General features: G+C 47.9%; 1 protein-coding gene across 3 annotated transcripts in view; it reads left to right on the top strand.

Moving 5' to 3' along the window:
- HUNK (hormonally up-regulated Neu-associated kinase) overlaps positions 1–22428 on the top strand; it is a 135324-nt gene that overhangs the window by 29942 nt on the left and 82954 nt on the right. For all 3 annotated transcript variants that reach the window (XM_075542374.1, XM_075542375.1, XM_075542376.1), the window contains exon 2: positions 17711–18003. In XM_075542374.1, coding sequence (XP_075398489.1) covers positions 17711–18003 — 293 coding nt within the window. The remainder of the gene's footprint in view (positions 1–17710; positions 18004–22428) is intronic.

The following is a 22428-nucleotide window of genomic DNA, read 5'->3' as shown; positions in this document are numbered from 1 at the left end:
TCTCTCTATGCATTTGAATGAAATCCAAACTAATTCCGATGAAACCCTGGCTGAGAAGACGATGTAAGTGCACCTCTCTAACTTGAAAATGCAGAACCAGCACATTTGACGCCACACCGCTTCGTGCCTTCTGGAAACATACTTGCCTTCTGGTTCTCTTTGATGCCTGATATTGTTACCTGTCAACTGAAATGTGCATGTGTTTTTCATGCCAAGCCTGTCTGAGTTGTTCTACCAAAGAAGTATGACAGCGAGTGGTCCTCAACCTTCCTTATGCCACCGCCCTTTCATACAGTTCCTCATGTGGTGGTGACCCCGCCCCCCACCATAACATTATTTTCATTGCTACTTCATCACTGTAATTTGCTACTGTTATGAATTGGGGGACCCCTGTTAAAGAGTCGTTTGACTCCCCAAAGGGGTCACAGCCCACAGGTTGAGAACCACTGAAGTAAAACCTATGAGAATAAAACTTGTGGAAAGTTAAAAAGATTGGTTTAATTTCACTTTCTCTCTCTCCCTCATCAATGGTGAGGGGTTTGAGTTTTTTGACCCATAAGTGTAGCTTACCAATAAAGACAATTTCCCCTCTGACAGATGTGGTTACTGAGAGACCGTCTCCATGCAGGACAAACCAACAGTTCTGAGACTCCCTAGAACCAGAGGGAGCCCTCACTTTCCTGTAAGCCACACAGTTAATTCCAGCTTTCTGTCCGTTGTGCAAGCCACGGCTGGTCACTACAAGGCACTGGCTAACGTTATGTTCAGGTGCTGAAATCCAGGCCGATTTCTGCTATGAATTTGCCTCAAGAAATGTTTTTGGTCTACCCTTGAGAGGTGCTTCAGTTTCCGCTTACTCTTTGCTCATAATGGTTGGCCAAATGGTTAAGAGTAGAAAGCATATTTTATATAGGTTAAAACCATACACATCACCCAAAGCAACTGAAAACAAGGTAAGTCAAGTAACAACAAATGAAGAGACAACAGTTTCCTTTTGAGAGACTCTCCACTGCCTTCCAGGCACTTTGGACTCACAGCCACTGTCGGACACAGTGGAAACACCCTCTTTTTGCGTCCAAACTACTGATCTGCCCGATGGGTCATCCATCCACTCCTTATTTTCAGAGCTAAGCAGGAAGTAAATGTCCCAAAAATCAAGATGCAGAAAGAAAGGCATATTTGCAGAAAAGTTAGTAACTTACAATAATAAACATAGCTGAGCCCGTGATTTGCAGATCCTGTATTTGCGGCTTTTCATGTTGTTATTGTTGTGAGTTGCCTCTGCATCCATTCCCATGCATGCCAGGTAGAATGGCCCCGCGCGGTTTTAAAGGTTGTGATCTTTTGGAAGCAGATTGCCAGACCTGCCTTCGGAAGCACCTCTGGAGAGGTTTGAACCGCCAACCTTTCAGCCAGTATTTGCTCATTAACTGTTTGTTGCTAGCCTTCCTTGTAGTCCTCAACGCAGGAAGTGTGGCAGTTTCAGTCACTCACAGACATGCTCGGAGCAGGGATGTGTTTCAGCCTCCCAACGTGCTTGTTTCAGCCTGAGGTTGAGCAGGGTGATGTTGTTCCCAGCGCTCCCAGGGAAACCAGCTCGTGTCCCTTTGTTCATTCATGTAAACAAGTGTCCCTTCCACGGTGGTGTCATGTGATTCGTGTGGGTGATTCATGGTTTGAAATGGCCCCCAAATTGAAGGGCTGACTAGCGCACCCACGCCTTTTGGAGAAAGTACAGATCTTAGGTGAGGCATGAATGAACAGTGCTGCTGACCGAAAACTTAGTGTGAATGAATCGCAGTAGGTATCAAACGAGGTGGGTTTTTTAAAAACAGAAACAAACAAACGCACTGCCATTGCATCAATTTAGACCCTTATAGGACAGAGTAGACGTGACCCTCTGTGGGGTTCTGAGACTGTAAATCTTTTCGGGAGCACAAGCCCGCTTCTTCCTTCCATGGAATGGCTGGGTAGTTTTGAACTGCTGACCCTCCCATTAGCAGCCCCACGCTTAACCCATGATGCCACCAGGACTTCTCTATGTATTGATGGTTTGGCAAAAGCATCGTGAGCAGAGGCTCTCAGGAGCCCAGCCCTGCATTTTACCTTGCAGTGATTCTACCCTCGTGAAGTCATTGCTGGTGGAGGCCTTCCAGAATATCATTCCCGTGGATAACTGGAATTGGCTGCATGTTGGAATTAGGAAACGGAACACGGTGTGTTGGAGAGGAAGAGGAGCGTAGATAAGCGTGCTTACTTAGACGTTTGGGGCTGTTGAGAGTTGGGTTTGCTCAAGGACCTTGCTTCCTCTCAGGAGTGCTTGTGGGTCTCCCTTCTTTGAGAGTTGCTGCCTTTCTCATTGCTAAAACTTGCGATAAAGGAAGACCCAAGAGGAATGGTGCATTTGAATTCTGGTCCTGGTGAGGAATGGGGAATGTCCCGTGGACTGCCAGGAGAACATCCGTCTTGGGAGAAGGAAGGCCAGAATGCAACTTGGAAGCAAGCACGGCGAGATGTCGCCGTATGTTCTTTGGATGTGAGATCAAGAGAAACCAGTCCCCGGAAAAGGACCTCGTCCTTGGTACATTAGCGGGCAGCCAGAACGAGGGAGACTCTGGACAAGGGAGAGTGACACAGGAGCAGCAACGGTCACCTCAAATAGGATGCTCTGTGCAGGTGGCACAGGATCCGGCGGTGTTTTGTGTCGCTGGACATGGAGTCGCAATGAGTTGCAACTGACTTGACGGCACCTGACAACTGCAGAACTTGTGAGAGGCTTTCCTGGGACGTGTTACACCTGCCAATGAAAAAGATTTAGAAAACAACCGGCATTAAAACAGAGACCCTATTCAAGCCTTACCGCCTCACCAGGCATTCCCCATGGTCCCCACCTGCACTCACATGCATGTGTGCACATTCTACCTCCTTCCAAGTTTCCTTGTTACCTGCTGGAGAATTCTGTGCTCTTTCCGAGAGCCGTTGCCTGCTGTCAGTGGAAGCCGAGTATTCGGCATTCCCAGCTGGTGGGAGGCCAGGAGGATTTATGGTGTCATCGCAGGAGCGCAAATCTGCCTTCCTGCACACTGACACCACTAATGGACGTGTATAAATCAGCAGAATGGGGGAAAGGCCTGGCTCTTTCCCTTCCTTATGGACACAGGCACAGGGGCTAGGTCTGACATTTAATGGGTGATTTAAGTGGCAGGAAGGAAGCCCTGAGTTCACGGGGCGTGGGAAGCCATCTGCAGCCATTTATTGGGGGACCTCGTGTGGTTGGCCACCCCAGCCTCAGGGGCTGGGAGACAGGATGATAAAGAGCTCTATGCTTAATGTAACATGGGCGAAATCTTTTATGGATTGAATATGTTTTGTAAATCCTAACCCCTATACCATTGGACGCTATTGGGTAAGTGTTGGGCTGCTAACTGCAAGGTCGGCAGTTCAAACCCACCAACCACTCCCCGGGTGAATGAGGCTGTCTGCTCTCCCCAAAAGTTGCCATCTTGGAAGCCCACAGGGGCAGGCTGATTCAAGTCACCGGACGCATATGAGTCAGCGTTGACTCGATGGCACTGAGTGATGCATTGGAATGGGCTTGATGGCAGTGGGTTTGGTGTTTGGTCTTACACCCCTGTGGGGTGAAGATTTTCTTTGTTGGTGTGACTGAGGCCCTGCCAGGAAGGGTGTGTTGTGAGCCACTCACATTTGAGAGACAGAAGGAGCAGGTAAGGCACGAAGCAAGGAAGTGCAGATGGGGTGATGGATGCCGCTCCACGTGAAGACGGCCAAGGGCCCAAGGAAGCGCAGCTAGAGAGTTGAGGGACCTCCTTCCGGAGCTGGCAGAGCGAACGCCTTTCCCTAGAGCAAGTGCTTTGAACTCAGACTCCCAGTTTACTAATCTGCGAGAAAACCGGCTTGTTGTAAAGCCACATCCATTTTGGTAGTAGCCAAACTCACTGTCTTGAGTCAATTCCGACTCATGGAGCAGAGTAGAACTGCCACTGAGGTTTTAACATCTTTTTGGAGTTGAAAGCCTCATCTTTCACCCATGGAGTTTGAACTGATGGCCTTTCTATTAGCTCAACTCATAACCCACTCTGCCTCTGGGGCTTCTTCAGTTAGAGAGCACTAGAGAAGTAAACTCACTCATGCCATTGAATCGATTCTGACTCATATTGATCCTACAGGATAAGATAGAACTGCCCCTGTGGGTTTCCAAGATTGTGACTCTATGGGAGTAGAAAGCCCCACCTTTCTTCTAAGGAGCGGCTGGTGGTTTTGAACTGCTGACCTTGTGGTTGGCAGCCCAACTCATAACCACTACACCTCTAGGGAAGTGAGACACTGTTATTTCAGTTTACCTTATTGGAGCCATCTCTCCTCTCCCTCTTCAGTCTCTGTTGAGTGGGTGTGTCCTTGCTCTGTGATGCCCCAGCAGGTCTGCCTTTCTTCCTTTCCTGAAGTGCCAACTGCATATGGATGTTCATATCCTTATCCCACTCTGGTGCTGTTCTTGTTGTTGCTGACTGGTGTTTGGTTTTTTTAAATCATTTTATTGGGGGCTCGTACAATTCTTATCACTTTCCATCCATCCATCCATCCATCCATCCATCCATCCATCCATCGTGTCAAGCACATTTGTACATTTGTTGCCATCATCATGCTCAAAACATTTGCTTTCTACCTCAGCCCTTAATATCAGCTGCTCATTTTCCCCCTCCCTCCCTACTGCCCCCTACCTCATGAAGTCTTCATCATTCATAAATTATTATTTTGTCATATGTTACACTGTCCGACGTCTCCCCCCACCCTCTTCTCTGCTGTCCCTCCCCCAGGGAGGAGGCTATACATAGGTTCCTGTAATCAGTTCCCCCTTTCTACCCCACATTTTCCTCCACCCTCCAGGCATCGCCATTCTCACCACTGGTTCTGAAGGAGTCATCTGCCCTGGATTCCCTGTGTTTCCAGTTGCTATATGTACCAATGTACATCCTCTGGTCTAGCCAGATTTGTAAGGTAGAATTGGGATCATGATAGTGGTGGGGAGGAAGCGTTTAAGAACTAGAGGAAAGTTATACGTTTCATTGTTGCTACCCTGCACTCTGACTAGCTCATCTCCTCCCCACAACCCTTCATTAAGAGGGTGGCTGACTGGTATTTTGTTAGCTGTGTAAAGCCATTTAACTGTGTGGATCATAACAAACTATGGATATCCTTGAGAAGAGTGGGAACTCCAGAACACTTCATTGTGTTCCCATGGAACCTGCATGTGAAGCAAGAGGGAATACTGTATGGTTTTAAACCCGAAACGCTGTGTTAAGGGTGGTATCCTTTCCCCATCCTTACTTTCACGTTTTTTATTTTGAATTAATTGAGGATTTACAGATTAGACCATTGCTGTATTCAACAACTTATCAAGTCTCCCCATGGGTTGCCCTGTTTCCATCATCCCCTACCCACTCCCCATTTCCTTGCTATTGAGTATAATTTTCCCCTTCACTCAAACCAACTCCTGGCTAATCCTCTAGTTATTGCTTCCCTTTCCCTCCTGGCCATTTTCCACCCGCTCTTAACCATCAACGTTTGTTTCTTTTGGTGTGAAAGCCTTTTCTTGGTTTAAAAAATCAATAATAACAGGGTCTCACGCAATGTTTGTCCTTTTGTGATGGGCTGTTTTCACCCAGCATGATGTACTCCAAGTCCGTCCGTGTCAAGAGGTGTCTCACAGTTCCTCGTGTTGTCAGTCCTGCTTGTTCACGTTAACTCCTTTTAATGGGTTGTTACAGAGGAGCCAAGGACTTTATGTGATTTATCTTGGCCACCATTAAGCCCCCCAGTATGCTGACGAACACTAAGAGGCTTGTTAAAATTACCGTATGTTTCTTGCCCAGGGTCGCTCGGTACTGGCCCTCTGACCTTGGTTTGAAAAAAGGCATGATTTCGTTCTCACTACAAATTTGGGTGATGCATAACTTCAGACATACTTTGCCTACAAGAAGGTGGAATGCTTCTTCAGTCATTAACTCATTCTTTAGGATTTTGTCAAGTGCTGACCTTGGTGGTGTGACGCAAGCACTGGACCATATACTGCAAGGTTGGCAGTTCGAATTCCCCTGCAGCACTGCGGGAGGAAGGCCTGGCAATCTGCTCCCATCAAGAAGCACAGCCAAGATAAGCGGAGTGGTTCCACTCTGCCACAGGGCGTTGCCAGGAGCCGCAATCAACTTGATGGCACAGAACAAACCCTGAAGCTGGGCCCCTGGGCGAAATACAAGGAGGTTCCTGTGAGTCTTTGGTCCCAACAGTTTGGTCAACTGATCAACATCAGGTTAATATATAACCTTGTCTTTTGCATGCTTTTGTTTAGGGATACCTTTCTTAATATATATGTCTTTCAAAGAGCTAATCACATACAGTTTTTCTTTACCAAGCTCTAGCCCAGGAAGTATTTGACACGTTCACGAGCCTGGGAAACATGAGCATTCATTCCACTCAATAGTTCTGTCCAACACACTTCTGTTTCGATTGGTTGTCATCTCGTGAATCAGAATTGAGTGTTTCAGACAATTGGGTGCTCAGTGTTTTCCTGGATATGTTTATTGATTATACTCCAGGGATCAAGCATTGATGGGGATTACCAAGGTGACTTAGATATAGTCACAAAACAAAACGATGACTCATTGTGAGCCCACGTGGATCAGGGTAGAACTGTATTCCGTTGTATTTCTAGTGGCTGATTTGTTGGAAGCAGATTGCCGGGCCTTTCTTATGAGGTGCCTTCCAACCTTTTGCTTAACAGCCACGCAGTGGCATTCCCCAGGAACTCTAAGCTGAAAACATGAGTGACCTGTTCCTGAGCTGGACCTTTATGACGGTATCAAAACCAAAGAGAAATGATTTTAATATTGTTTTAATTTGTGTCTCAGATCACCTCAAGGGATTGGTGGATCACTGGTAGATGTCTTACCTTCCTTGCTCGGGAGCTGGGTTTGATTCCTGGGCCGTGTGCACTGCATACACAGCTACCTCTTGTCTGTCCGGGGAGGCATGGGCGTACCAGTGATCCTGAACAGGTTTTGGTGGAGCTTCCAGATTACCAGGGACTAGGAAGAGAAGTCTAGCAATCTACTTCCCCAAATCACCCACAAAAACCCTATGGGTCATGGTGATCTGCATCCCAGCATGGGAATGGTGCAGGACCGGGCATCAGCTCATGGGCTCACCACTGTAACGGGGCCAACTCACACACAGCCAATGACAACCTCCCTTTAAGCTTTCTGAATTTCGATGTCTCTGTGGGTGCTAAGAATTTAGCATCACTTCAGGACTACTTTTATCCATATGAATAATAAGTAGATTTTGATAAGCAAGGAAGAAGAGTCTGTATTTTAACAAAGTAGACAAGCCTCTGATTAGAATTCCAACAATCCCACAACCCGCTCCTGCCCCAATTCTGTGCAGCTCAGTGATCAGCAGCTTCTCTGTTTTGCATTTTCCGTGGCTTCCAGGAGACAGTTTCCAGCAGGATTTTTCCAGGGTGGCAGGACGTGAGCTGCTTCTTGAATCAGCGCTGGCATCAGGTGCAGAGAATCCCAGGGAGGTGGCCTCAGCGCCCTGGGTGGGTGAGGGAGACTTAACCCATCCTGACTTTCTCCCCTAAACTAGAGACTGCTGTTCCCTAGCCCCTCCCGGGCTCTGCCAACCAACGTCAATCCTAATGAGCTCTGTTGTTTAAACTGGAGAAGGAAACTTTTTACCCTCAATTACAAAAGAGATGGATTTTAGCAGTGCAGCAGCAGGAGGTGGCCAGCAGGGAGCCAGGGGTTAGGAGCTGCCTACTCTGCTGCATAAATAGCAGCAATTAATGGGCCCCTGGAAAAGATTGCACCGTGTGTGTTTGCCGGGCAGTCATTTCTCTGTGAAGTGGAGCAGCACCGCCATGCATTCCAGACCCAGAGAAGGAGGTTTTCTGTCCCTGTAAGTGAGCACCAGTCACCCAGGAGCACCTTCCACGGGGAGGCATTTACACCCATCCTTTCTTGGCAAGAAGGGGTGAAACCAATTTATTTTCAGTTTCCCACTGGGTTGTGCTAATCACTGCCTATCTTCGCCCCTTGACACCGGATGAGTTCCGGTGTGAGCAGAAAGGAACCTGGAACCCCCAGCCCAAAGCCCATTATCATTTCCTTCCTCATTTGCCCAGCTTCCCCTCGAACCTCTTTCTGCTCAGTTCCATTCATCCAAGGGTACCGCCCAGATTTTATTTTCAGAAGGCGGTTTCCAAAGCCAGCCCAGGAAGAGCTGCCGCAAAGGGTCTAGACTGGCTAATGACATCGGGCTTCATCTGAGGGCACTCAGATTCAGTCGCCTGAGCATCTGCAGCACGCCTTCAGGCCCTGCTTGTTTGGACATGGAGGTCACGTCTCCTCCCTCCTGGAGCTTACGTGGGCTTGGAAGGATTCTCCATGCTCATCCAGCCAGCCTACTAGTACCAGAGGCTTCCGTGATCTTTCATTCCATTTTACCATGGACCTTTTGATGCCCCTCTTAGATAAGTGGTTCGGTTGGGTTGCGGGTGAGGTGCGTGCGGGGAAGAGACCGGGGATAGTAGTAGATACAGTGGTAGTTCCATGATAAGGTTTTTCACTCTCCATGTTGGGCACCTTGATTTGATTTTCGGCCAGTGTGTTTTTCATGTGTAGTTGCCACCTGTTTGACAGGTTTCAATGGAGCTTCCAGAATAAGAGGCTAGCAAGAAAGGCCTGGCAGTCTCTTTCCGAAAATTAGCCAATAAACCCTAAGGATTATGACTCAATCATTATGACATCATGATTATGACATACCCCTGGTTGATACTCACCCTCATGAAGAGATCACTGAAGATATGGGTGCTATAGCAAAGGGTTGGTGCCGGGGCTATAAAAAAATATCATCTGAAGTCTTAAAGGTTGTTGTGAAGCAAGCAACCATCTAAGCGAGGTGACAGCTAAGTCCATATGCGTGAAGCTTACGAGCCTGTGTGATCCAAGGATTGTAAATAATAAAATCCAAGGCTGGAGGAGGGAATTGAAGAACTTAACTTCTGAGCGCTGTGTTTGAAGAAGGCTATGGATGACAGTGAAAGCCCCGAGTCTATGTGCAGGGTCCCCACTGGCATGGCCCCTCCACTGACTCCTCTCTGGCCATTGACCAGGGACGTGAGTGGCCTTCCTGTCAGACAGAGTGCCTTGGGAAGTGGACTTGTGCAGATGTAGGTAGGGTAAAATTCAACACCAAAGCATCTGCTCTCCCCTTTGATCCACGTTACTGAATCTAGCTTTTATTATTTTCTGTTGTCATTGGGTGTCTTTCTACCTTTTGTTTTGTTGTTGTTGGGTTTTTATTGTTGCCTTGTTTGGTATGTTTTTCTTTATAGGAGATCCAGGATAGGTAAATCTATAGAGACCGTAACTGGATTATTAGTTTCTTGGGGTTATGCAGGGGAGATGGGTAGAAGAAAGAAGAAAATGTTCTAATATTGATTGTGGTAATGATTGCATAATTCTCTTTAATATACTCAAACTATTGAATAGTGTGATATGTGAATTACATGTCAATAAAACTGTTCAAATAACAACAACAACCACAAAACCCTAAGGATCCCAATGATCTGATGTGAAACAGATTGTGGGGATGGCACACGGCCCGGCAGTGTTTCTTGTCTCCCAGGTAGCTGCTCTGGGGAAGGGCACGAGGGCTCGGAGAATTTGGGAAGGATCCTGTGCACTTGGTATCAGGGGCACAGCCCAGCATTGGACGCTCAGGTTGGGGAATTGAGCGGTACATGTCGGTGGGTGGTGAAGCAGAAAGTTCCTTCAACCTGCTGTAACACTGGTCGCTCGACTTCTTCCCAGTCCGCTTCTCCCCATGGGCTGTGCCCTAACTCTCAGCCAGACTCGTAACAAGTGAGAAACTGCTTCCTGCAGCAGGCGGCCGGACAGTGAGCAGATGGTCTACTGTCTTCAACTTGGCTGCGTCTTATGTTTCTCTCTCTAACCAGACTCACCCAGGGCAACTCACCCTTTCTTCCCCTGCTTCTTCTCCCTCCTCTCACCTTAGCGCTCAGCCTTAGTCATACACACGGCTGCTGCAGGCCAGGGTGGGTGCGAAGCACACCCATCAGTGGGGAGTGGACATAGCTTCCTCTGCCCCGCCCCGTCCCTTCCTTCCTTCTTTCCTTACCTCAGGCCTGCGTCCCTTTGTGTCTTTAGAACAGCGCCTCAGGTCACATTCCTCTCGGCTGCTGACGCTGGGCCAGGTGCACTTTGAAACGACAGCTGGGCTGGGCATGCTAGGGAATGTCCTAGGAAAGGCCTGAGCCTGGAAACAGATGAGAAAGATCCAACAGGGCCATCAATCCCAGTATCCGGGAACCAGTGCTGGAGGCATGGGACGTTTGTTCCGTGAAGAAGAAATGCCCTGTTGTAGCCCGGGGAGCCTGGGGTGGTGATGGTGGTGGTGTGTAGAATAGGGTAAGGGGACTTTATATGGAGTCCCTGGGTACAAACAGCCAATATGCCCAGCTGCTAACCAAAAGGTTTGGTTTCGCTCAGAGGCACCTCAGAAGAAATGCCTGGTGATTGATTGCTGAAAAGATTAGCCGTCGAACACCCTGTGGTGCACGTTCTACCCCTACCCAAACAGGCTTTCCATGAGTTGGGATTGAGTGGTTACTGGAAAGAGGGCTGTGACTGGGGGGTGGGGATCAGGAAGGTAAGTACAGGTATAATTAGCCAGGCCAGGGGAGGTGACATTTCTCTGTTGTCTGCTGACCTTCCCTGTGACTCTCCTCCTTCTCTTATAAGGGCACCAGTGAGTGACACTGGCTAAGGTCCCACTCTGTGCCAGCATGACCTCATGTGACCCACTTATACCTGTTAGACCTACAAAGACTCCATTTCTAGGCAAGTTCACGTTCCCATGTACAGGTGGTGAGGATGGCAACATAGCTCTGTCCCTTTCACATGGACACCTGAGACCTAGGACACTCTCTCACCTGAGTCTGGCTAAGAGGGTCTGGTACATTTGAGGTGCTGAATAAGTAACACATTTTGTTGGAGGGGGAGAAGTCATGGGAGTTTAGCAAACAGTATTTAATAAGAACTCACCTTCTGAAAAGAAAATATCTTTTGGGCCTAATTTCCATGTAAAAAGGAACACTGGTCAACCCGAGGCTCTCATTCCCCGTGCAGTCTGGCTATGTAGAACATCACGCTGTAAGGACACTTAGATTAAGGTCCTGTGGGAGAGAGATGGGGCTATTGGTTCTTGAAAAGATTTCCAACTTTGGAACCCGGAATTAGGTTGCTGTGAGTTAGAATCAACCCTACGGTAGTGGGTTTGGAGGACTGACTGAGGGGAGACTGTAAATGAGTTAGGAGCCCCTAGGTGCCATGGCTAAGGGCTGCTGCTACCTGGAAGATGGAAAGTTCACGTTCACCCAGAGGCACCTTGAAAGAAAAGCATGGCAGTCTCCTTACCCCATATCAGTCATTGAAAATCCAACCCAGGGACAAGGGAACAACAAGTGATCCAAATCAGTGGTGAGGAGGGTGTGGGAAGCCTGGTAGAGCTTGATCAAGGGTAATGTAACCAAGAGGAATTGCTGAAACCCTGGTGGGGACTGAGCATGATAGTGGAACAGGGAATGTCAAAGGAAATAGAGAAAAGAGCTGGGAGGCAAAGGGCACTTATAGAGGTCTATATAAAGACATGTACATATGCAAATATATTTATATATGAGGATGGGAAAATAGATCTATGTGCATATATTTATAAGTTTAGGACTCCACTCAAATACTCCCTCAATGCAAGAATACTTTCTTCTATTAAATTGGCATTCTATGATGCTCACCTTCCCGACACAACCGGTGAAGACAAAGCAGGTGAATAAGCAAATGTGGTGAAGAAAGCTGATGGTGTCTGGCTATCAAAAGATACAGATCTGGGGTCTTAAAGGTTTGAAGGTAAACAAGCGACCATCTAGCTCAGAAGCAACAAAGCCCACATGGACGAAGCACACCAGCCTGTGTGATCATGGGGTGCCGAAGGGATCAGTTACCAGGCATCAAAGAACAAAAAATCATATCATGTGTGCTCACCTCCATGATAAGATCGCTGAAGACAAATGGGTGCATAAGCAAATGTGGTGAAGAAAGCTGATGGTGCACAGCTATCAAAAGGTATAGCGTCTGGGGTCTTAAAGGCTTGAAGGTAAACAAGTAGCCATCTAGCTCAGAAGCAACAAAGCTCACATAGAAGAAGCACACCAACCTGTGCGATCACAAGGTGTCGAAGGGATCAGGTATCATGAGAACAAAAAAATCTTATAGTGAATGAGGCGGGGAGTGCGGGGTAGAGACCCAAAGCCCATTTGTAGGCCACTGGACACCCCTTTACAGAAGGGTCTTGGGGAGGAGATGAGCCAGTCAGGGTATGATGTAGCAACGATGAAAAATACAACTTTCCTCTAGTTCCTAAATGCTTCCTCCCTTCTCCCCCCCCCCCCCCCATCATGATCCCAATTTTGCCTTGCAAGTTTGGCTGGACCAGAGGCTGTATACTGGTACAGATAGGAACTGGAAGCACAGGGACTCCAGGGCGGATGATCCCTTCAGGACCAGGGGTGTGAGTGGTGATGCTGGGAAAGTAGAAGGAGGGTGGGTTGGAAAGGGGGAACTGATTACAAGGATCTACATGTGACCTCCCTGGGGAACGGACAAAGGAGAAGTGGGTGAAGGGAGATGTTAGACAGGGCAAGATATGACAAAATAGTAATTTGTAAATTATCAAGGGCTCATGAAGGAGGGGGGAGCAGGGAGGGAGTGGAAAAAATGAGCTGATGCCAGGGGCTTAAGTGGAGAGCAAATGTTTTGAGAATGATGAGGGCAAAGAGGGTACAAATGTGCTTTACACAATTGATGTATGTAGGGATTGTGACAAGAGTTGTATGAGCCCCCAATAAAACGATTAAAAAAAAAAAAGGAAACCCCATGGATCTAAGTTCTTCTTTGACACACCCTCCTGGGCTCTCAGTGAGTTGAAATCCACTTGACCTGAATTAAAACAACAAAACTTTTTTTTACTTGCAACAATAAAGTATACATTGTATCATGTGTAAACGTAGACTTGTAGGTACATTGTCATGATGATAAAGAGCAGCCTCTTTGATCAGTGGATATCCTTTTCTTCTTCCCCCATCACATGGAAGACCTGCTTGACACCTGCTTTTTCTATTTTGGAGTGTGGATACATCCGTGCTCCTTGTTGTATCTCAGAGGAATGAGTTTTAAAGGCAGTGAAGGGGATCCCGGGTGAAAGGATGCCTTTAAAATCCTGTTAACTCTGTTCCATTGTAGACAGCCTCAACTGAGTCAATATTTAAAGAAGATGAGATACTAGCCTGATATTAATTCACTGCCTTGGGATTTGAAAGCAACTCTCTCCTGCAGAGTCTGAAACCCTGACGCGATGGCTCAGACTTCTCTTTTCATCTGCAGAAGCTGTGGGGAAAAGAAATGCACTCCCTCCCTCCCCCGCCAACCACGCCCCTGCCCCTCCCCCATTAGCTGCACCAAGCTTGAATGCTTTTCACCCTTGAGATGATCCAACAGGTGAGAGTGACCCAGTAGGGACAGGAACTGCAGCAGTGTGTGTGCTCCATGCTTTACATCCATCATCGTAGCTACCAACCGGTTGTGGAAGCGAGTCTCTATGCTGTTGCCCACCCCTCTCCCTAAGTAAGACTTTCCCCATGAATGTTCTCTCCTGGCACACCGTGTTAGTCCGGGTAGACTAGTGAGGCTTATATAGAAAGGAAATAATTTTACATCAAAGAGCAACTGCATATTAAGAAAACAACCCAGCACAGTCCAGAGCAAGTCCATAAATCCGATATTAGCCCATTAGTCCAATATTAGTCCATAAATTCCTCTCTAGACTCACACAGCGCATGCCCTGATGCAGAATGCTGGAAGATCACAGGCCGGTGAGTGGAAGTCCTGTGGCTCCAATTGCGGTGGATGCATCTCCAGGGCTCTGGCTGCCTTCAGCATGGCTCCATGTGGCTTGTCAACAGAATTGTGTAGCAGAGAGGGTGTGTGTCCCGCCTCCAAGGAGGAAAAGAGGAAGTCCCAGAATCCCCATGAGAAGGCCACTTCCACAAGGCTCTCCTTGCGAACTGATTGGCAGGCTGGAGTCCACCCCTTTATTCTTATTTATCAAGTTGACATGAGATTGTGTAACTACCGCACACACTATAGAGGCATCAGGCATGTATTCTTCCCTGCAACTGACTCCCTCATGAAGGACAACCTTGAGCATCCTTTCTTTCTTCTCTCTCAGGCTTGAGGCAGACATTGTTTTAACTCCCTTGGGCAGTGGTTCTCAACCTGTGGGTCGCGACCCCTTCACAGGGGTCGCCCAAATCATAACAGTAGCAAAATTACAGCTATGAAGTAGCAACGAAAATAATTTTATGGTTGGGGGTCTCCCACATGCGGAACTGTATGAAAGGGTCACTGCGGCATTAGGAAGGTGGAGGACCACTGCCCTGGGGTGATTGCTTGGGAGCCCTGCTGGCTTCGCGGTTATGTGATGGAGGCCAAAAGTAGGAGCCTGGCATTGAGGTTAAAGCAGATGGCTGCCAATGCCAGGCCAGGATCGAATCCACAAGTCAGAGTTGAGGCAGCCTGCTTCCTTGTAGTCTTGGGAAATCTACAGGGCAGCTGTACTTTGTTCTGTAGGGCCACTGTGACTTGGCATAGGTTCATCGGTAACAGGATTTTTGATTTTTGGTTTTGAGGCTAAAGGTTTAAATTGGGGTCCTCACCTCCCCGGTTCTACTGTGGAACTGCTCGTCCTTCATCTCAAATGGCTTTCAAGACCATGCTTTTAAAAAGTGCCCCCTTCTACCACACGTCTTTGTCCCTTGCTCACTCTGCTTCCCTGAAGAGCAGTCTGCTCTGCCCGCCGGTCTCACAGTGCCTCTCCTTCGCCTCCCAGCCTCCTCTCCATGGCTTTCTGTGCTAGCCGCCTTGGGTAGCACTTCCAGTTTTTGTTTGGAAAGAGTGTGTCTTTCAACTCTCAGACGAAAGCAGCTTATCTTTTCAGCTAGAGTTCCATGGCTGCACTGGGCTTATCCCCCTGGGTGGGATGGATCTTCTTTGCTGGCACATCTAGCTACGGTGGAATTCAACCAATAGATTCTTCGCCAGTCATTGCTGACCAATTCCACTTCAGTTGTTGTAGATTTTTATTTCTGTTTTCTTTGTTAGGTACCTGTCGATTCCAACCTCTAGTGAAACAATAAAACAAAACACTGCCTGGTCCTGTCCCAGCCTCGTCATCATGACGAAGGCTGAGCCTGTGGTTTCAGACACCGTGTCAATCCAGTGAGTGAAGTGGTTTTTGTGGATCCACAGCAGCATTCTATTATTGTTATCATCAATGCAGAGCTTCTGAGTTAAGGGAATGAGTAAGAACACACCTGGTGTTAGCTGGTGTGTGAAAATGGAGAGGAATCTTGTTATATTGGATTAGGTCTCCCCTAAATATGTGTCAAATTGACTGGGCCAGGACTCTCTGAATTGCGTAATTACCCTCCATTTTGCGACCTGGTGTAATTATCCTACGGGTAAAAATCCTCACCTGTATGATGTTAATGAGGCAGACTTTGGGGAAGTTATGTTAATAAGGCTGGATGAAATCTACTTGATTAAAAAAGAAATCTACATGATTAGACTGTCTTTTGAGTTAATCTCAATTGTGAGACATGAAAGAGTTGAACAAGCCAGTTGGGTTGGGAGAAGAGAAATAGAGCCGGGAGCAGAGTGCATCTTTTGGACTTGAAATTCAAGTTTAACTTAGTTCAATCAGTGTGCTTCCCTCAATCCTTTCTCCTTCTCATAATTTAGAATCATCTCATCTCAAGATTTTCATTTAATCACATCTACAAAGACCATTTGCCAAATAAGGTCACATTTATAAATTCCAGGGATTAGGACTTGATATCTTGGGTGGCCATTATTCAGTATACGACATGCAATTGAAGCGCTAAATAAATTAGCCTAATTTAATTGTGGGCTCTGTTAAAAGGGGCAGATCATATTACTGTTGGGCTTTTAGACTGTTTATTCTTGGTATCTTAAGAATTTCATTGCCAAAGGGTGTAATTTAGGGAAGAAAAAAGGCCATACAGTCAAGCAGAGACATAACTTCATTGTACTCTGCAGCTTCCCTCCCTCCCCTTAGTCACAGACACAGACAGGAGCATAGGTATGTCCACCACTGATCTGTCAGTTTGTTATGCTATGATGCCGGAAGCCATGTATTTCAAGTTCCAGCAGGCTCACTCCTGGTGGGCAGGTTTCAGGGAGCTTTCCGCCTAAGACAGCCTAGGAAGATAGGCCTGGTGATCAATCTACTTCCAAAAAGTGGCCAATTAAACCCGTGACTCACAGTGATATCTGATATAAATTGTGCTGAAAGATGAGTCCTTGGTTGGGAAAACTCAAGACAAACAAACCCCAAACCCATTGCCAGAGTCGATTTCCACTGGTAGTGATCCCATGAGGGGGTAGGAACGAGTAGAAGGGCCTCTGAGGGTCCCCAAGGCTCTTTTCTGTACAGAACTGACTGCCTCGTCTTTCTCCCCTGGACCTCAATTAGCAGCCAAGCACCTTCACTACTGTGTCATGATGCTTTCAAGGCACGGAAACACGCGTGGCTACAGCAATGGACTAGATCCTACCAAACACATGAAGGAGGGCCAGGAGTATCCAGAGCATTGGAGTTGACTGATGGCAACTAACACAACCATTTACCAAAGGAAAGAGGGAAACCTTCCAGGTCCAGAGGGGGCCTGGTCTAGTGCAGAAAAGGGACTGAGAGGAAGACCAGCAAAGCTGCTGCATCCTTGGACTTTGAACCCCCCAGCCCTGGAACTGCAGATGGGCGTAGATTTGGCTGCTTCACCAGAGGGGGGCTGTGGACAGGACCAGATCTGGAGGGGGCTGGTGACAAGGCCTTTGCTCCAGGAGAACTTGGTTTTCACACGGCTGTCCCTAGAATCCTGCTTGGCATGAAACCTTTGCTAAGCCTTCCAGACAGCCATTCGTGTTTGCTTAGGTGCATTTTATTCCTTCTCCTAAGAAGAAGTATTTTGAGTTTATTTTCTTTGATAGTCTCCCTCCCTCCCTCCCTCCTTTCTCTCCCCTCATTCTCTCTCCTTTCCTTCTCTGTCTCTCCCTCCCTCCATATCTTCCTCTTAAAAAAAAACAAACCCAAACCAGTTGCCTTTGGGTGGATTCTGACTCACGGCACCCCTGCGAGTTACAATAGAACAACTGTGTTCCGCAGGGTTTCCAGGGACTGGTTGTTCAGAAGTAGATAGCCAGGCCTCTCTTCCGAGGTGCCTCTAGGTGAGATCCAGCCTTATACTGGTATTCCTGAAACTGATGAATGGATTATATTACATTTTGGTTAGAAACGGACCGCTTTAACTGTTTGTGCCACCAGGAACTTTGTTTCACCTGATGTTATTTAACTAAGGATCTCCCCCCTCCCAGGGCCAAGTAGTCACTGTGTGTTTTCCTGAGGGCTTGTTGACAGTTAAGCAGTGCCCTTTGTCTGCAGGGTCCAAAAATAACCCTGTTCTTGACTTCTCCTTTAGGTGGCTATAAAAGTCATTGATAAGAAGAGAGCCAAAAAGGACACTTATGTCACCAAAAACCTTCGGCGAGAGGGGCAGATCCAGCAGATGATCCGTCACCCCAATATCACCCAGCTCCTCGATATCTTAGAGACCGAAAACAGCTACTATCTGGTCATGGAGCTGTGCCCTGGCGGCAACCTCATGCACAAGATCTACGAGAAGAAGCGGCTGGAGGAGGCAGAAGCCCGCAGATACATCCGGCAGCTCATCTCTGCAGTGGAGCATCTGCACCGGGCTGGCGTGGTCCACAGGTAAGGGCCAGGCCACACTGGTGAGAGCTGACTCTGGGCTGAGTAGATGGCCCTGTTTTCCAACACGCTCCAAGCACATCTGAATAACTGCAACTATTTTTACAATGCCCCATTGTTGTTCCATGAACTTGTTTTGTGGGTTGATGCCAGCATTCGACTTACGAGAGGCGAGGCAGCAGCTGGACTGCCTAGAGTTGCATCCTGCCTTTGCTGTTTAAGAGCTGTGGGACCTTGGGCGAGTGACTTCACCTCTCTGAACCTCAGTCTTTTCATCTATGAAATTGGAATGTTGATGACCCTTATCTTGTGATTGGTATAAGTTAGGAAAAATGAGTTTAAATATGTGTCTTAGTTACCCAAGGCTGATGTAATACAAACACCACAGGTGGGTTGCTTTGAAGAATGGGAATCTATTTGCTCACAGTTCTGGAGGCTAAAAGCCCAAATCAGACTCACAGCCACATCTATTCCTTCCATGTTAGTCCCCCTTGTCTTTCTCAAAGATAACATCTGCCTTCCTCAGTATATGCATGGGTGCACACATTGTGCGCTCCACCTTGTCCTGGTATGCCTGGAACTGATGACTGGATGATGTGACATTGTACTGCAGTGTGGAAAGTGCTTACATTCTATTAGATTAGGTTGTATTCACAGGTTTAGGGGCTAGGGCTCCAGTACATATTTTAGGGATACATTAGATCCTCAACAATATGGGAGGTGCTTGGAAATGGTCTAGCACATAGTGAGCACCATGTAACTACTGTCAGCTCATCGTCCTCCTCTTGGGATCGTTTTATGTGCTTTACGCATAAATCGAACTCATGGCCACCGACTCCTAGCAAGACTGTAGCACTTTATGGGAGTAGAAAATCTGATCTTTCTCCTGCAGAACTGGCCGTTGGTTTTGAACTGCTGACCTCGAGGCTAGCAGCCCAGGTTGTAGCCACTATGCCTCCTGGGCTGCAGGCTTTCCATGTTGTAAGTGCTTGTAGTTATGTTAACCCAGGGAATTGAATCACTATATGAATTGTTCACTTACCCTTAAAAGCAAGGGATATTTCCCACGAACCAAACCAGCTTTGCCCATAATTGTGAAAATGAAACTTAAAAAAATCCTTTTTTTTTTAAAGACCTAGCTTCCTCTTGGTGAGGTGCTCCAGGCGGAGAGTGCACGAAAGCACATTCTCAGCAGTGCTGCCATAGGTGTCAAAGATGCACCGGAAAAGAAGAAAACAACCGCATACGCATGCCTCTTCCCCTCCTCAAAAGGGTGGGCTTCCCCAGCCAATGCCTGATTCTCCTTTCCTGGCATCATCCTCAAGAAAAAGCTCAGGGGTGTTGAAAGAAATTGAGGCCCGCGTTTAATTGGTTAGCCTTCGAAGGAGCAAGATCAAGGCATAAAGTATGTATAGCACTATAAAGACATATGCACACTTTGTGTGTGTGATTTTTTTAAAGATAAGCCACATACCATAAAATTTACCGGTGGATGTTAGTATATCTGAGAGATTGTGCAGCCAACCATTTCCACGGTCTAATTGGAGCACATTTTTCTTACCCGCCAAAGAAATATGATACTCCCTCCCCACAAACCCTCCTACAACCACAGTAGCGCACAGTCACTGTTGCCTTTCCTGTGTGTGAAACCTGCTGTGGGTGAGTTGACTCTGATTCATGGAGGTGAGTGTGAGTCCGCGTGGCGCTGTGCTCCACAGGGTTCCCCGGGCTGCTCTGTCCCGGGAGCAGACCATCGGGATACCTCTGAGTAATCCCAATATTGGTTAGCCATTGGATGCGCTGACTCTTTCGCGCCACCAGGAGCTCCTCCGCCGCTCCCTCTCCACTTATTCTGCGTGTTTCGAAGAAACACCACCATACATTACTTGGTCTTTTGTGTCTGGCGGCTTTTCCTTTTTGATGACTCCATGATACTTCATCGGATGGATGTGTCCATCTGTTTCTTCGTTTCCACTCTTTGGCCCTGTGACTAGCTCTGTGGCGAACTTCCTGATTCAGTTTGTGTGTCCTTACTTCTTTGGGGCAGATTCAGAGGAACGAAAGGGCTGGGGGTCTTGGCAACACTTGAGGAAACTCTTTTCATCCCCCCACCTCCCTCATGATTAAGCGGGTTTATTAGGGAAGTGGATAGGTTAACACCAGCCAGGATCAGCAAACAGTGAGGAGACAGTCACTGGTCCACAGCATCACCTGTCCACAGCCAGCCACCAAGTCTCTCCAGTCTCTTGGCTAGCTGGGCCTTTGCCTCCATGGACCTGTCGCTCTGTCCCACCGTTCCATGGACTTGGATCAGAAGAGGCGAAGGTACCACACTGTCCTGGTGCCGCTCAGAAGCAGTGTCTGAATACCCAGTACACAAGGTGAACACTGACGATAATGAGGCTTACCGACTCATCTGTAGTAAACAATTGTATACATTTTTCAACTGCATCCAGGATTCTGCTTCAAGCCCTGACTGTCCTCTGTCTCTCAAATGCAAGGGAGATTGTTCACTACAGATTAGTAAACATAAGTAAGCCGTGCTTCCCTGCTTATTGGGTAATCCATTCAAAAGTAGTGGGCTTAAGACACACCCTCCACAGAGGTGGTCTCCCTTAACGAACAAGGAAAAACTGTTCCCAGACGAGAGAGACTGTTTCTATGTGCCTTAGGCTGGCGCTCCCCCAAGGGGTTCTAGGTGTGCAGAGGGAAAGTGGGCCTCCTTGAGCCCGGTGCTGCATCATGGGCCCGTGTCTGATGCCCTTCTCCAGGGACTGGTCCCGGCTGACAACATGTCCAGAGTAGGCAAGGCGAGTCTCACCGTGCTCATGGCTGAGGTGCGTCCTGGCCGTGCTGCTTCCAGGACTCACCCATTCCTTCTTGGCCAGCGCCATCCTTCCTGGCTGTCCGTTCTCCTTGCAGCCTTCCTTGTGCGTTCTTCAACTTCTGCGTGCCCACGCGGGGGTTGAAAACACCAGAGCTTGAATCATCTAAATGGCTTCCAGTGTATCTTTTTTGGGGGGTGGGGGACACAGAGTCAGTACATAACAAAAATCTCAGGGTGCCTTTGATTTGTTTGAAAAACCTTTCCTATTCTCATGATTGAAGAAAGGGGCTCTGCACCCCTCCTCGTGAGTTTTCCGGTGGTGGTGCAGGGGGTTACCAGTCGGACCACAAGGCCAACAGATGGACCCCAACAGCCACTCCGAGGGAGGAAGATGGACTTTCTGCTTCCATGAAGATTTACAGGCTTGGAAACCCTCGTGTCACTGCAAGTTGGAGTAGACTCGATGGCAGGGTGTTTGGTTTAGGGGTGGTTTTCAAGGAGGCCTGGTGGCTTACCGGTTACACATTGGGCTGCTCATTGCAAAGTCAGTAGTTCAAAACCACCAGTTGCTCGATGGGTGAAAGACGAGGCTTTCTACATCTTTAAAGAGTTACAGACTCAAAAACTCACTGGGACAGTTCTACCCTGCTCTATAGGGTTGCTCCGAGTCAGAATTGACTCGATGGCAGTGGGTTTGGATTTTCTTTTCAAGGCAGAGAGTGAAGACTTATTACGAGTGAGGTTGGCACCCAGGGATTCTTGGAGGCTCTGTTGCTCAGGGCTTTCCCAGAGCCAGCCTCACCCAGGGACCATCTGGCAGCCCGTCCCCTCACGACATGGGGGAGAACCTTTCCACGCATCTAGTCAAGTCACGCGTGTTGTCATGAGATCATGTTTGCACAGAGGTCTTTGTGCGTTTCGTCAGCAGGGAAGGGAACCTCCGGCAATGGCAAGGGAGTCGCACGCACTACGTTGAGCTCTCTGACGGCTCTGGTGTTGCCTGCAGTCAGTCGCAGCCCTGTGATTAGGAAAAGGGCGTTCCCAAGGTGCCTGGTCTGTCTTTGTTGATTAAGATGACAGAGGTGGAACCTCCTAGCTCAGACGCTGGTTTCATTGCTGCAGCGAAAACAGGAGCCTGGAGGCTGGAGCTGGCGGCGCCTTCTCAGGGATCCGGGGGTTTCCGCCAGAGCTGTCAGAAACAAGAGGTGCGCCAGCTTCTCCCGAGGGGAGGACGCAATGAAACCTGAGCAAACGCCCGCCTGCCCGTGCCTCACATGCTGGTCTCGGCTGCAGGAAATTCGCAAACCACCCTTTTAAAGTAATTTTAACAAAATCCAATCCCTCTCAGTGCAATTACTGTCAGAATGTCAAAGGAGTGAATTTAATAATGTTTTGATAGCCAAGACGGGCTGCTTTTTCTTTTTGCCCTCTTCCTTTCTCTGATCTCTATCTTTCTGTTATTTCCTCCCTCCTCGGATACATATTTATAGCCCGGTAATAGCAAGCGCCTGTACCTTTTCAAGGTAGGGAAGGCTGGAAGCCCAGGGATGGCTTCGAAGAGGGTTTTCCCTCTGCTTTGCTTCCTCAAAATCATGGTCAGT

This window comes from Tenrec ecaudatus, chromosome 2 (genome assembly GCF_050624435.1).
Source record: "Tenrec ecaudatus isolate mTenEca1 chromosome 2, mTenEca1.hap1, whole genome shotgun sequence".
Lineage (NCBI taxonomy): Eukaryota > Metazoa > Chordata > Mammalia > Afrosoricida > Tenrecidae > Tenrec > Tenrec ecaudatus.
The sequence above is the reverse complement of the archived record's forward strand: the minus strand, read 5'-3'. Positions and strand labels throughout refer to the sequence as shown.